At 33.3% G+C, this 13,570-nt stretch overlaps 1 protein-coding gene across 1 annotated transcript in view; it reads left to right on the top strand.

The window, feature by feature from the left end:
• LOC133615869 (ephrin-B2-like) overlaps positions 1-13,570 on the top strand; it is a 35,490-nt gene extending 21,920 nt beyond the window's left edge. The window contains exons 4-5 of the mRNA XM_061974730.2: positions 9,410-9,511; positions 13,029-13,570. Of these exons, the coding sequence (XP_061830714.2) occupies positions 9,410-9,511; positions 13,029-13,414 (488 nt within the window). The 3' untranslated portion in view covers positions 13,415-13,570. The remainder of the gene's footprint in view (positions 1-9,409; positions 9,512-13,028) is intronic.

Genomic DNA, 13,570 nt, shown 5'->3' with positions numbered 1-13,570 from the left:
TTTTTTTTAGCTAATTTTGCTACCGTTTACCCTACAATCATATAACTTGGTATGTGAGCATATGTGAGCTTATGTTAGTATGCTATCCTTAAAGTGCTAACTTTTAAAGTTTTTTTAACACTCCATCCATCCATTTCCTACCGCTTGTCCCTTTCGGGGTCGCGGGGGGTGCTGGAGCCTATCTCAGCTGCATTCGGGCGGAAGGCGGGGTACACACTGGACAAGTCGCCACCTCATCACAGGGCCATCGGGGAATAAAATAATTTTTTAATTATTTTTCAAGACAGAAAATGTGACTTCTTGGGAAAAAATATATTTTTTTATCAGTGTCTACTGAGCAGGCCAAAATTGTTTTAAGACGTTTCCTGTGTTATAAATAATCAAATTAAATGTAAATAAAACAAAAAATGTTTTCATTTCAGGAAAAACACCTGACTTCAAAACCAAATTTTTTTAAAGTCATTTTTTCCAGAAAATTATTTGCATTTTTGCGATAGAGTCAGTTTTTCACAAAATAATTCATTTTAAGATAAAACATATGCTTTTGAAGGGAGGTTTTGTTTTTTTTCAGAAACCCAACACATTTTCTAAGTAAAATAATCAAATTAATGTAAATTTAAAAAATATTGTTTTCTTTTAAGAAAAACACCTGACTTCAAATAAACCACATTTTTTTAAAGTCACTTTTATAAGGTTTTTCCCCCCCAGAAAATGTTGCAATCTTGCAAAAAACGTTAGTTTTTCACAAGATATTTTTTCATTAAAAATATTTTACCATCTTTTTTTCTAAGAAAGTTATATTTTTTAATTTGAAAAAAAGTGGATATTTAATTTTTTTTTTTTTTTTTTTTACACTTTTTACTCTAATTCCCCAGCCATACACCTTAGAGTCATATAACTTGGTATGTGACACACGCTAACTGTTAGCATGCTAACCTTAGCATGCTAACATTTTAACATTAGCGTGCTTTTTGAGCTAGTTTTGTGACATTTGTTACCTGAAAGCAGCCTGTTACCTGAAAACTTAACGCCATCTTAGAAGCATGCAAACTTTTCCCATGTTAACATGTTAAAGTTAGCATGTTAACGTTCTACGCACTCATTTTTTTTGTTGCTAATTTTAGACATTTAAACCTACATTTCATTGCTTTTGACACTTAACGCCATCTGAGAAGTATGCTAACTTTTCCTATGTCAGCATGCTAACATTTTATGTTAGCGTCCTAGCTACTTTTACCAGTTTAAACCTAAGAATCAATGCTTATGATACTTGGCGCCCAATTAGAAGTATGCTAACTTATCTATGTTATCATGCTAACTTTGTATGCTTGTACTTTAGCTAATGTTATTCATTTAAACCTATAAAGTATGGATTTTGATACTTGCCGTCATCTTGGCAAGTGTGCTAACTGTTCCCATGTTTACATGTTACAATTAGCATGCTAACATTTTTTTGCTAGTGTTGCGTTGACCAGCTCTTCTTCCCAGGGAATCTAAGTTACTGGTCAATCCCAAATTCTTTCCATGACATATATGCTGAGTAAGAAGGACCATCAAGACAGAATAGGAATATTATCAAGTTTTACTGAAATTTCAGGAGATCAGCCCACACCAATACATTCACATCGGCTACTCTAGTTGATCTAACATTCAAAGGGAAAAAAACTACTCTTTAAAGAAGAAAGCAGCCCCCCCTACCTCCCCCACAGAAAAGGGATGCCTCTCCCTGTCCCAACACTGATAAGGCAAGAAGGGGGGGATGTATTCACATAACAATGTCTAAGACACTAAACAGACCTATGAAGACAAAGAGAAACTGGTAGAATATAAAAAGGAAAAGTACTAGGTGATCTAAACATGGCTATGAACAAAGAAATAACTCTTAAACATATATGCATTCTCCACACTAGCTAATTTAGCTATTTATATACGTTGACCAGTTCTTCCTCCCAGGGAATCTAAGTTACTGGTCGATCCCAAATGCTTTCCATGACATACGTATATGCTGAGTAAGAAGGACCATCAAGACAGAATAGGAATATTATCAAGTTTTACTGAAATTTCAGGAGATCAGCCTACACCAATACATTCATATCGGCTACTCTAGTTGATCTAACATTCAAAGGGAAAAAAACTACTCTTTAAAGAAGAAAGCATCCCCCCTTCCTCCCCCACAGAAAAGGGATGCCTCTCCCTGTCCCAACACCGATAAGGCAAGAAGGGGGAGATGTATTCACATTCCAATGTCTAAGACACTAAACAGACCTATGAAGACAAAGAGAAACTGGTAGAATATACAAAAGAAAAGTACTAGCTGGTCTAAACATGGCTATGAATAAAGAAATAACTCTTAAACATATATGGATTCTCCACACTAGCTAATTTAGCTATTTATATACGTTTGAACCTACAAATCTTGGACTTTTGATACTTGGCACCATCTATTAAGTGTGCTAACTGTTCCCTTGTTAGCATGCTAATGTTAGCCTGTTATTATGCTGACATAAACACACTATTTATTTATTTGTATAACTTTTTTTCTAAAATTTTACATTAACCTTTCAACCCAGAGGTTCACAGCACAGATAGCTGGCCCATCAAAATGATCAAGTAGTTATTATTAGTGCATGCAAGAGGATGCAACACATTTGTTTCCCTACTTATCGGAAGATGTATAATGATATCATATCCTGGGAAGTGGTAGGATAATCTCGGCCATTTACTCGTTGTGTTGCAGAGAGAAAAAACTGCTGTCATGAATACTCAAATCCCCTTTTTCAAAAGCGCTAACTGCTCTCCACCATCAGCAGCGACTTGCATGCAATCATTCAGAGTGGCTGTCGGGCTCAATAAGCCCCTCCCCCGCCTCGCTTCATGTGGATCTCATTGCATTTAAGCACAATCGTATAAACAAACACACTGCAAAAAGTCAGTGTTAAAAAACAAGAAAAAAAAATACAAAAATGAGGGGTATTTTACTTGAACTAAGCGAAATTATCTGCCAATAGAACAAGAAAATTTGGCTTGTCAAGACTTTCCAAAACAAGTAAAATTAGCTAACCTCAATTAACCCCGAAATACCTTAAAATAAGTATATTCTCACTAATAACAAGTGCACTTTTCTTGGTAGAAAAAACAAATACGAGACCTTTTTTCTCAGTATGTTGAAAAATATTCTTAAATGAAGTAAATGCTAGTGCCATTATCTTGACATAATGATATGCGCTCGGCATTACATTTCTTGAAACCAGCAAACTTATACTAAAACTAATTTATTGTTCTTAATGGAAAGGCAACAAGGCTTGTTACTCCCTGGGTCTCCTAGCCGCTCAGGCAAATCATATTGTCTAAAAATGCATTTTTTTCATCGATAACATGACATCATCGCGCCAAGTGCGTGCCCTTTCAGTCAATTAGTGCGTAAGGAATATATATATATATATATATATATATATATATATATATATATATATATATATATATATATATATATATGTATGTGTGGGGGAAAAAAATCACAAGACTACTTCATCTCTACATATTATATATATATATATAATAGTTCATGCACATTCAGATAAATCCTTCAAAATTACAATAAAAAAAAAATTGTCCGGGGGCCGGGCTGTAAATATATATATATATATATATATATATATATATATATATATATATATATATATATATATATATATATATATATATATATATATATATATATATATATATATATATCTTAATTAAGGTTATCCAAAAAATAGTGCTCGATACCGTAGTAGAGCGCAATATCTCCTGATGATTGAGGGAACCCCTCATGAAACAGGCCTGTAGAGATGAAGTAGTCTTGTGATTTTTTTCCCCCACACATACATATATATATATATATATATATATATATATATATATATATATATATATATATATATACATATTTACAGCACATTTGACATTTCAAAATTTGCAAATTTGAAATGTCAAATTATATATTATGTATATTATATATATATATATATATATATATATATATATATATATATATATATATATATATATATATATACATATTTACAGCCCGGTCCCCGGACAATTTTTTTTTTATTGTAATTTTGAAGGATTTATTTGAATAAAAAAAAATTGGCCGGGGGCCGGGCTGTAAATATGTATGTATATATATATATATATATATATATATATATATATATATATACCGGTATATATGTATATATATATATATATATATATATATATATATATTGGCCGGAGGCCGGGGGCCGGGCTGTAAATATGTATATATATATTTATTTTTTTAATTGTAATTTTGAAGGATTTATCTGAATGTGCATGAACTATTTCTGTTCAAATTTGTTTGAAATGTCAAATGTGCCAACTGTACTACAATAAGAATACATCTTTTCTATTGTTTCATTGAAAATAAAACAGCAAAGTCCATTTGGCTGTCATCTGTTTTAATTATGAGACACAATTGTGTCAAAATCATGATTTTTTATTTCATACTTGAAATAAGAAATTATTATTATTATTACAAGTTTTATACTTGTGAGTGTTGATGACACAGCTTTGCAACAGTTGATATTCTAGTTTCAAGCACGTTTTACTCAATATAGGTCATCAAATCTCAGCAACAAGCTGTAATATCTTACTGCAATCATTTAGGACCAAAACACTTAAAGCAAGTAAAACACTCTAACATAAAATCTGCTTAGAGAGAAGAATTATCTTATCAGACAGAAAATAAGCAAATATCACCCTTATTTGAGATATTTCATCTTACTTAGATTTCAGTTTTTGCAATGCATATGAACCCTTTTTTAAAATATATATCTGCATGATTTTTTTTTTTTTTTTTTAGCTGCACAATTGGGACGTTTCCAAATAGCAGCAACACCCTGCAAAATGCTTCAAGAATTATGAATTTGTTCAAGCCCCGGAATGCAGTTTTGCAGTCTTTTTTTCGCATGAATTATTGAACAGTTGGACTTCAAGATGAAAAATCAGCATTTTTTTCTTGTGTGTGTGTGTTTCTCATCTGATCTTGGGAATATACGGGGTCGCTTTCATGCAAACGCTGGAGTAAACAAATATTTGTCAGTGGCAGAAAGCAGTAATTACTCAAAAGATCTACAGTAGTGTATATTAAAGTTATATATTAACAATAAAACAGCAATAATTAAATGAAATAAATAATAATATAATATAAATAATTGCCACCCAAAAATAAATAACTATCATTTAACATAGTTTAAATATCTCTTTACAATCTTCACTTGAAAAATTGAACTTTAAATGACATTGCTATAGCGATACATTATTGATGAGGTGAACGGGATGTCTAAACATAAAATCCGATCATGTCCTTTTAGCTTTAAATGACTGAAAAGACCCAAAGTGATGTTGTAGATAAAAAACTATTACCATATTTTTCGGGCTATAAGTCACAGTTTTTTTTCATAGTTTCATAGTATAAGGGTGCGACTTATACTCAGGAGCGACTTATGTGTGAAATTATAAACACATTACCGTAAAATATCAAATAATATTACAAACCCCGTTTCCATATGAGTTGGGAAATTGTGTTAGATGTAAATATAAACGGAATACAATGATTTGCAAATCCTTTTCAACCCATATTCAGTTGAATATGCTACAAAGACAACATATTTGATGTTCAAACTGATAAACCTTTTTTTTTTTTTTGCAAATAATCATTAACTTTAGAATTTGATGCCAGCAACACGTGACAAAGAAGTTGGGAAAGGTGGCAATAAATACTGATAAAGTTGAGGAATGCTCATCAAACACTTATTTGGAACATCCCACAGGTGTGCAGGCTAATTGGGAACAGGTGGGTGCCATGATTGGGTATAAAAACAGCTTCCCAAAAAATACTCAGTCTTTCACAAGAAAGGATGGGGCGAGGTACACCCTTTTGTCCACAACTGCGTGAGCAAATAGTCAAACAGTTTAAGAACAACGTTTCTCAAAGTGCAATTGCAAGAAATTTAGGGATTTCAATATCTACGGTCCATAATATCATCAAAAGGTTCAGAGAATCTGGAGAAATCACTCCACGTAAGCGGAATGGCCGCAAACCAACATTGAATGACCGTGACCTTCGATCCCTCTGACGGCACTGTGTCAAAAACCGACATCAATCTCTAAAGGATATCACCACATGGGCTTAGGAACACTTCAGAAAACCACTGTCACTAAATACAGTTGGTCGCTACATCTGTAAGTGCAAGTTAAAGCTCTACTATGCAAAGCGAAAGCCATTTATCAACAACATCCAGAAACGCCGCCGGCTTCTCTGGGCCCGAGATCATCTAAGATGGACTCATGCAAAGTGGAAAAGTGTTCTGTGGTCTGACGAGTCCACATTTCAAATTGTTTTTGGAAATATTCGATATCGTGTCATCCGGACCAAAGGGGAAGAGAACCATCCAGACTGTTATCGACGCAAAGTTCAAAAGCCAGCATCTGTGATGGTATGGGGGTGCATTAGTGCCCAAGGCATGGGTAACTTACACATATGTGAAGGCACCATTAATGCTGAAAGGTACATACAGGTTTTGGAACAACATATGCTGCCATCTAAGCGCCGTCTTTTTCATGAACGCCCCTGCTTATTTCAGCAAGACAATGCCAAGCCACATTCAGCACGTGTTACAACAGCGTGGCTTCGTAAAAAAAGAGTGCGGGTACTTTCCTGGTCCGCCTGCAGTCCAGACCTGTCTCTCATCGAAAATGTGTGGCGCATTATGAAGCGTAAAATACGACAGCGGAGACCCCGGACTGTTGAACGACTGAAGCTCTACATAAAACATTGTTTATTGAGTGTTGTTTAAAGAAAAGGTGATGTAACACAGTGGTGAACATGCCCTTTCCCAACTACTTTGGCACGTGTTGCAGCCATGAAATTCTAAGTTAATTATTATTTGCAAAAAAAATGAAATATCTTGTCTTTGTAGTGCATTCAACTGAATATGGGTTGAAAAGGATTTGCAAATCATTGTATTCCGTTTATATTTACATCTAACACAATTTCCCAACTCATATGGAAACGGGGTTTGTATTTAGCTCATTCACGTAAGAGACTAGACGTATAAGATTTCATGGGATTTAGCGATTAGGAGTGACAGATTGTTTGGTAAACGTATAGCATGTTCTATATGTTATAGTTATTTGAATGACTCTTACCATAATATGTTACGTTAACATACCAGTTGGTTATTTATGCGTCATATAACGTACACTTATTCAGCCTGTTGTTCACTATTCTTTTTTTTATTTTAAATTGCCTTTCAAATGTCTATTCTTGGTGTTGGCTTTTATCAAATAAATTTCCCCCAAAAATGCGTCTTATACTCCAGTGCGACTTATATGTTTTTTTCCTTCTTTATTATGCATTTTCGGCCGGTGCGACTTATACTCCGGAGCGACTTATACTCCGAAAAATACGGTAGTTCACATCCTGGTTAAAGCTGATTGTGTGCTTAAATGAATCATGCAACGTGCTCAATAATTCATACGCTTGGCTTTTATTTGGCTGGATAGTTGCAATATTTGCTAGAATCTCATGTTTAGTCGCTCCTTCCAGCACGTTTGAGTGGAATTATTGACTCTGGAGTGCCCAAAGACACACCTCAGAGTAATATATTTTGGTATTTGACGTACGTTACAGTTAGCATTTTAGCATGCTAACATTAGCATGCTAGCTTTCTATAGCTAATTTAACAGGGACAAACCTCAGGGTCATATATTTTGTTATTTTGTTAATGCTAAATGATAGCATGTTAGCATAGTACTGTTAGCATGCTAGCTTTTTAAGCTAATTTGTTCAAGGGGCCATGGCACAATTGTTAGCATTCTAATATTAGCATCTTAGTTTTTTTGCCAATTTTGCAGGTATACACCACAGCGTCAAATATTTTGTTAACTGACGAATGCTACCTGTTAGCATGCTAGCTTTTTTTTTTTTTTTTTTTTTTTTAGTTAATTTTGAAGGTATACACCTCAGTCATATTTTGGTACTTGATGCATGCTAACTTTAACATGCTAGTATTTTAAACAAACATTTCAAGTACACATCTCAAAGTAAAATATTTTTGTATTTGGCGTTTGTTAAAGTTAGGATTTTAGCATTCTAACATAAGCATGCTAGCTTTTTTTAGCCAATTTAGTAGGTATACATGTCAGTGTCATATATTTTGGTATCTCACTAATGCTAACTATTAGCATAGTACTGATAGCATGCTATCTTCCTTTCAGCTAATTTTGTAGGTGTACGCCTCAGTCATATGGTGTGACTTGGTAAATGTTGACGTTAGCATGCTACCATTTAAAAAAAATTCAGGTACACGTCTCAGAGTAAAATATTTTAGAATTTGAGGCTTGTTAAAGTTAGCATTTTAGCATGCAGCTTTTTTTTAGCCAATTTAGCAGGTATACACGTCATTGTCACATATTTTGGTATTTCACCAATGCTAACTGTTAGCATGTTAGCATAGTACAATGAGCATGTTAGCTTCGTTTAGCTAATTTTGTAGGTGTACGCCTCAGTCATATTTTGTGACTTGTTACATGTGAATGTTAGCATGCTAGCATTAAAAATTAATTCAGGTACACGCCACAGAGTAAAATATTTTGGTATTTGACGCATGTTACAGTTAGCATTTTAGCATGCTAACATTAGCATACTAACTGTTTTAGCTAATTTTGCAGGTATACACCTGTGTGTCATATATTTTGGTATAACACTAATGCTAACTGTTAAAATGGTAGCTCCCCCCTGTGTTGGTTCTTGACGCATGCTAATGCTAGCATGCTATTATTTTAAAATCATCTTTCAGGAACACACACACCTTAGAGTAATATATTTTGGTATTTGACGCATGTTACAGTTAGCATTTTAGCATGCACTAGCTTATTTAGGTAATTTAACAAGTACACACCTCAGTGTCATATATTTTGTTATTTTACTAATGCTAAATGTTAGCATGTTAGCTTTTTTTTGTAGGTATACACCCCTGGCCTATGTTTGTACTTGATGCATGCTAATATGTTAAACACATTTTTCAGGTACACACCTCAGAGTAATATATTTTTGGTTTTTGATGCATGTTACAGTTAGCATTTTAGCATATTAACATTAGCATGCTAGCTTTTTTTTTTAGTTAATTTAATAGATACTCACCACAGTCTCAAATATTTTAGTATTTCACTAATGCTAACTGTTAGTATCCTAGCTTTTTTTTAAACTCATATTTGTGTTACCTGCCGCTAGCTAGTCAGCATGCTAACTGTTAGCAATTCAGTTTGGCTTTGGATCTTTAGCATTCACACGACTAATTATTTCTCTCCTCCATGCTGTGTGTGATGGTTGTTGCAGGTTCTTCAGACCCTGGATCGACACTTAGGGAGTCGCCAACTAGATTCCCGCCAACACAAGCAAGGCCAAACGCAAAAGACAACAATATCAAGAACAACACAGGTGAGCTAAATAATAATAATAATAATAATAATAATAGATTGTATTTGTAAAAAGCACTTTACATTGAGCAAACAATGTCAAAGTGCTACAGTGTATTACAAAATAATAAAAAGATAATAAAAAAAATAATAAAATAAAAACTAGAACAGCCTAATAGCTAGAACTAGTATGTATATATCTACCGGTAAATAAAAGCTTTTAAAAAAAGAAGGGTTTTTAAGCCTTTTTTTTAAGCATCCACAGTCTGTGGTGACCTCAGGTGGTCAGGGAGAGCGTTACAATATTAGCTGTGTCCCGATACAATACTGATATTGAAGCTTTGAGTATTGACTCGATACGATATCAGCTGGAATCATTCATACTTATATCATTTTGTAGTGTGGAACATTAGAAAAGGCTTTTTAGCATTTTTTTTTTTACAGGTGTTCACTTCACAGTCAAACATTTTGTCAATTGATGCATGCTAACTGTTAGCTTTTTAGCATTTTTTTTTTACAGGTGTTCACTTCACAGTCAAACATTTTGTTAATTGTTGCATGCTAACTGTTAGCTTTTTGGATTTTTTTTTTTTTTACAGGTGTTCACCTCACATTCAAACATTTTGTTACTTGAAGCGTGCCAACTGTTAGCATGTTAGCCTTTTAGCATTTTTTTTTTTACAGGTGTTCACTTCACAGTCAGACATTTTGTTACTTGAAGCGTGCCAACTGTTAGCGTGTTAGCTTTTTAGGATTTATTTTACAGGTGTTCGTCTCACAGTCAAATATGTTGTTACTTGATGCATGCTAACTGTTAGCATGTTAGCTTTTTTTAACATTTCTTTCTCAGGTGTTCACCTTACAGTCAAATATGTTGTTACTTGAAGCATGCTAACTGTAAGCATGTTAGCTTTTTAGCAATTTTTTTTTTACAGGTGTTCACTTCACAGTCAGACATTTTGTAACTTGAAGCGTGCCAACTGTTAACATGTTAGCTTTTTAGCATTTATTTTACAGGTGTTCGTCTCACAGTCAAATATGTTGTTACTTGATGCATGCTAACTGTTAGCATGTTAGCTTTTTAGCACTTTTTACAGAGGTGCACCTCACATTCAAACATTTAGTTACCTGAGGCATGCTAACTGTTAGCATGTAAGCTTTTTTTTTTTCAACTTTACAATTCAATATTTTGTTATTTAAAACTCACTAGACTAATGAATAAAATATATAATACAACACAAACTAACAGTAAGATAAATATACATCTAAAACACGCTTAAAATCAATTTGAGACATCAAAACATGGACAAAATGAATAAGCTACTCCACACTTTCATACACAAACCATTTTGCAACCTGCTAGTTTTGAACGAATGGAGGCTCAAATGAGAGAAAATTAAATAAATGAATACATATTTTAATAATTACTTAAATGTGGAGTTTATTATTTATAATTGGAATTAAATACATTAATGTGTTATTAAATGTGTCATTATTATTTCATGCCTCAATGATTTATTTAGATATTTCATGAACCTGTGTGTGAGCACTTCATTTATTTATTTGGTCTGTCAAACTCAGTCGTCAAAGTCAGTGGGCGGGGCTAACAGGAATCTGGTCCAATCATTGCTTTGGTTTAAAGTCTGCTACTTTGGAATCATTGAAAACATGGCGGCTAGGGAGGATATAGTCGTACTTTTTGAGAGTTGTTAGTAGATATGCAAGACCTGTTGACCCAGATCTTAAAGTAGAAGAATTTATTCAAGTTGTCGGAGTTATTTACGCACTATCAGAGCAAGATATCGACAGAGAAGCGGAGGTGTATCAGTAGATTCCACACACAAGTGGAGGACCCGCCTCCTGACTCTGACTGCTGAGTTTGATGGATAAAACAAGTGTTCATGAAATGATTAAGTAAATCATAAAATAATTAAATAAATCAATAAAAAAAAAAATTAATAAAGAAATAATAATTAAATCAATATTGAAATACTTCATTGAGTGTTTAAATAGCTAAATGTACAATAAATACATTATTCAATAAATAATTAAATCATATGATAAATTAAACATTAAATACTTTGTGAAATAAATCATTAACTTCAAATATTTAATTAAATCATAAAATAAGTATTAAAAAATAAATCAACAATCAAGTAATTTATTAAATATGTCTATATATTTTTTTAATGTTGCAATATTAAAATGTACAAGAAATAATACATTTAATAAATAATAAGAACATCTGAAAATATTTAATTAAACATTAAATAACTAAAGTGTGAAATAAATCAAAAAATTGTGAAATAATTTTAAAATCACAAAATCTATAATTAATAAAATAAATAAATAATTATTTAGACATGGCAAATGTTTTTGTAGAGCATAATTCGTACACGAGGCAATTCAAAGTGCCCTGCAGAACATGACAAGAAGGCAACAATAAAATAATGATTATATATTGAAATAATTTTGTAAATGTTTAAATTATTAAATGTACAAAAAAATAAACATTTAAATAAATAATTAAATAAACCATGAACCAATGAAATCATGGCACCAATAGTTGATTAAATGATCAATTAAATATTTCAAAAATTAAATGTACAATAAGTAATCATTCAACCCGTGAAATATTCAAATAATTAAATAACTAATTAAACATAAACTAATTAAATTGTGAAATAGTTAATTAAATCATGAGAAGTAAACCATTGATTAAATTATTAGCTAATCAATTCAATGTTTAAATAATTAAATGTGCAAGATGTTAATAATTAAATAAACAATTAAATTGTGAAATAGTTAATTAAATCATGAGAAGCCAATAATTGATTTAATTATTCACTTATCAATTCAATGTTTACAATAATAAAATGTGCAATAAGTTAATACTTAAATAAACAATCAATTGAACGGTTGAATAAATCATGAAATATATAATTCAATAAATACTTGTTTAAATATTGCAATAGTTAAATAGTTAAATAAACATATATAATTTGTTATTAAGTATTTTGATGACATGTGCAATAACACAATTATGTATTGAATAGAATAGAATAGAAGTGTATTGCCATTATATATTAGAATTCTGGTGCAGCTTATACAAAAAAAACCTGTTAAAAATAGAATAAAAAAAGGGTGCATGAAGTAAAAATAGATAAGTAAAGAGAAGTTATACACTGTATTGTAATACAAAAAATTAAAAATAACAACGAGGGAAACACTACAATGAAATAAATATGTAAATATGTTTTCTTATTGCACACATATTTTTCACAATGTAGGCTACTGTTATTTTGTGTTTGAGGTTTGTCTGTGAGTAGAATAAATGCCACATTTAAGTGGTTATTTAAAGATGACCGTGCAAATGAACACTTGTTAAATCTCGTTGCATCTCCCGCCACCTTTTGTGCAAACCAAGTGTTGTTCTTCGCGTGAAGCCAAGCGGAATGTGCAAGTCAAGTCAAGACAAGTTTTCACTCTTTCACCTCCCTCCCTCCCTCGCTGTCTTGTCTCCTGTTGCTGGGTGACAGACGCGGGCTCGGAAGCAGGGCAGCTCAACCCCGCCGGCAATGGCGGCTCTCGGCCAGCGCTCCTGATCTGGGTTGTCTCGGCCTGCGTGGTCCTCCTCCTCCTCGTCGCCGGCCTGTCGCTGGCGCTGTGGAAGTGGCGCGGCTGCGGCCCGGATCGCCAGCGGTCGGCGTCCGTATCCCTCAACACTTTGGCCGTGCCCAAGCGGGACAGCATCAGCAGCGACAACATGGGCTCCGACCGCAGCGAGGTGGTCTTTCCCCTGCAGGCCTCCGACGGCAGACTCTGCCGACATTTTGAGCGCTTGAGTGGCAACTACGGAGCGCCGGTGTACATCGTGAAGGAGATGGCGCCTCAGAGTCCCACCAACGTTTACTACAAAGTCTAATCAGGATCGGGAATGACAGGCTTGTCCCAGTCAGAGAGGAACACATTTAGTCCTTTGATTTACAAATGCTTCAAAGACATCTAGTTAACATTGCCAAGCAGTTCGTAATCTAGCGATTATTTTGTCCGATTATTCGGATAATCAGATAAAACACAC

The sequence above is a fragment of the Nerophis lumbriciformis genome, linkage group LG15, assembly GCF_033978685.3.
Source record: "Nerophis lumbriciformis linkage group LG15, RoL_Nlum_v2.1, whole genome shotgun sequence".
Lineage (NCBI taxonomy): Eukaryota > Metazoa > Chordata > Actinopteri > Syngnathiformes > Syngnathidae > Nerophis > Nerophis lumbriciformis.
The sequence above is the reverse complement of the archived record's forward strand: the minus strand, read 5'-3'. Positions and strand labels throughout refer to the sequence as shown.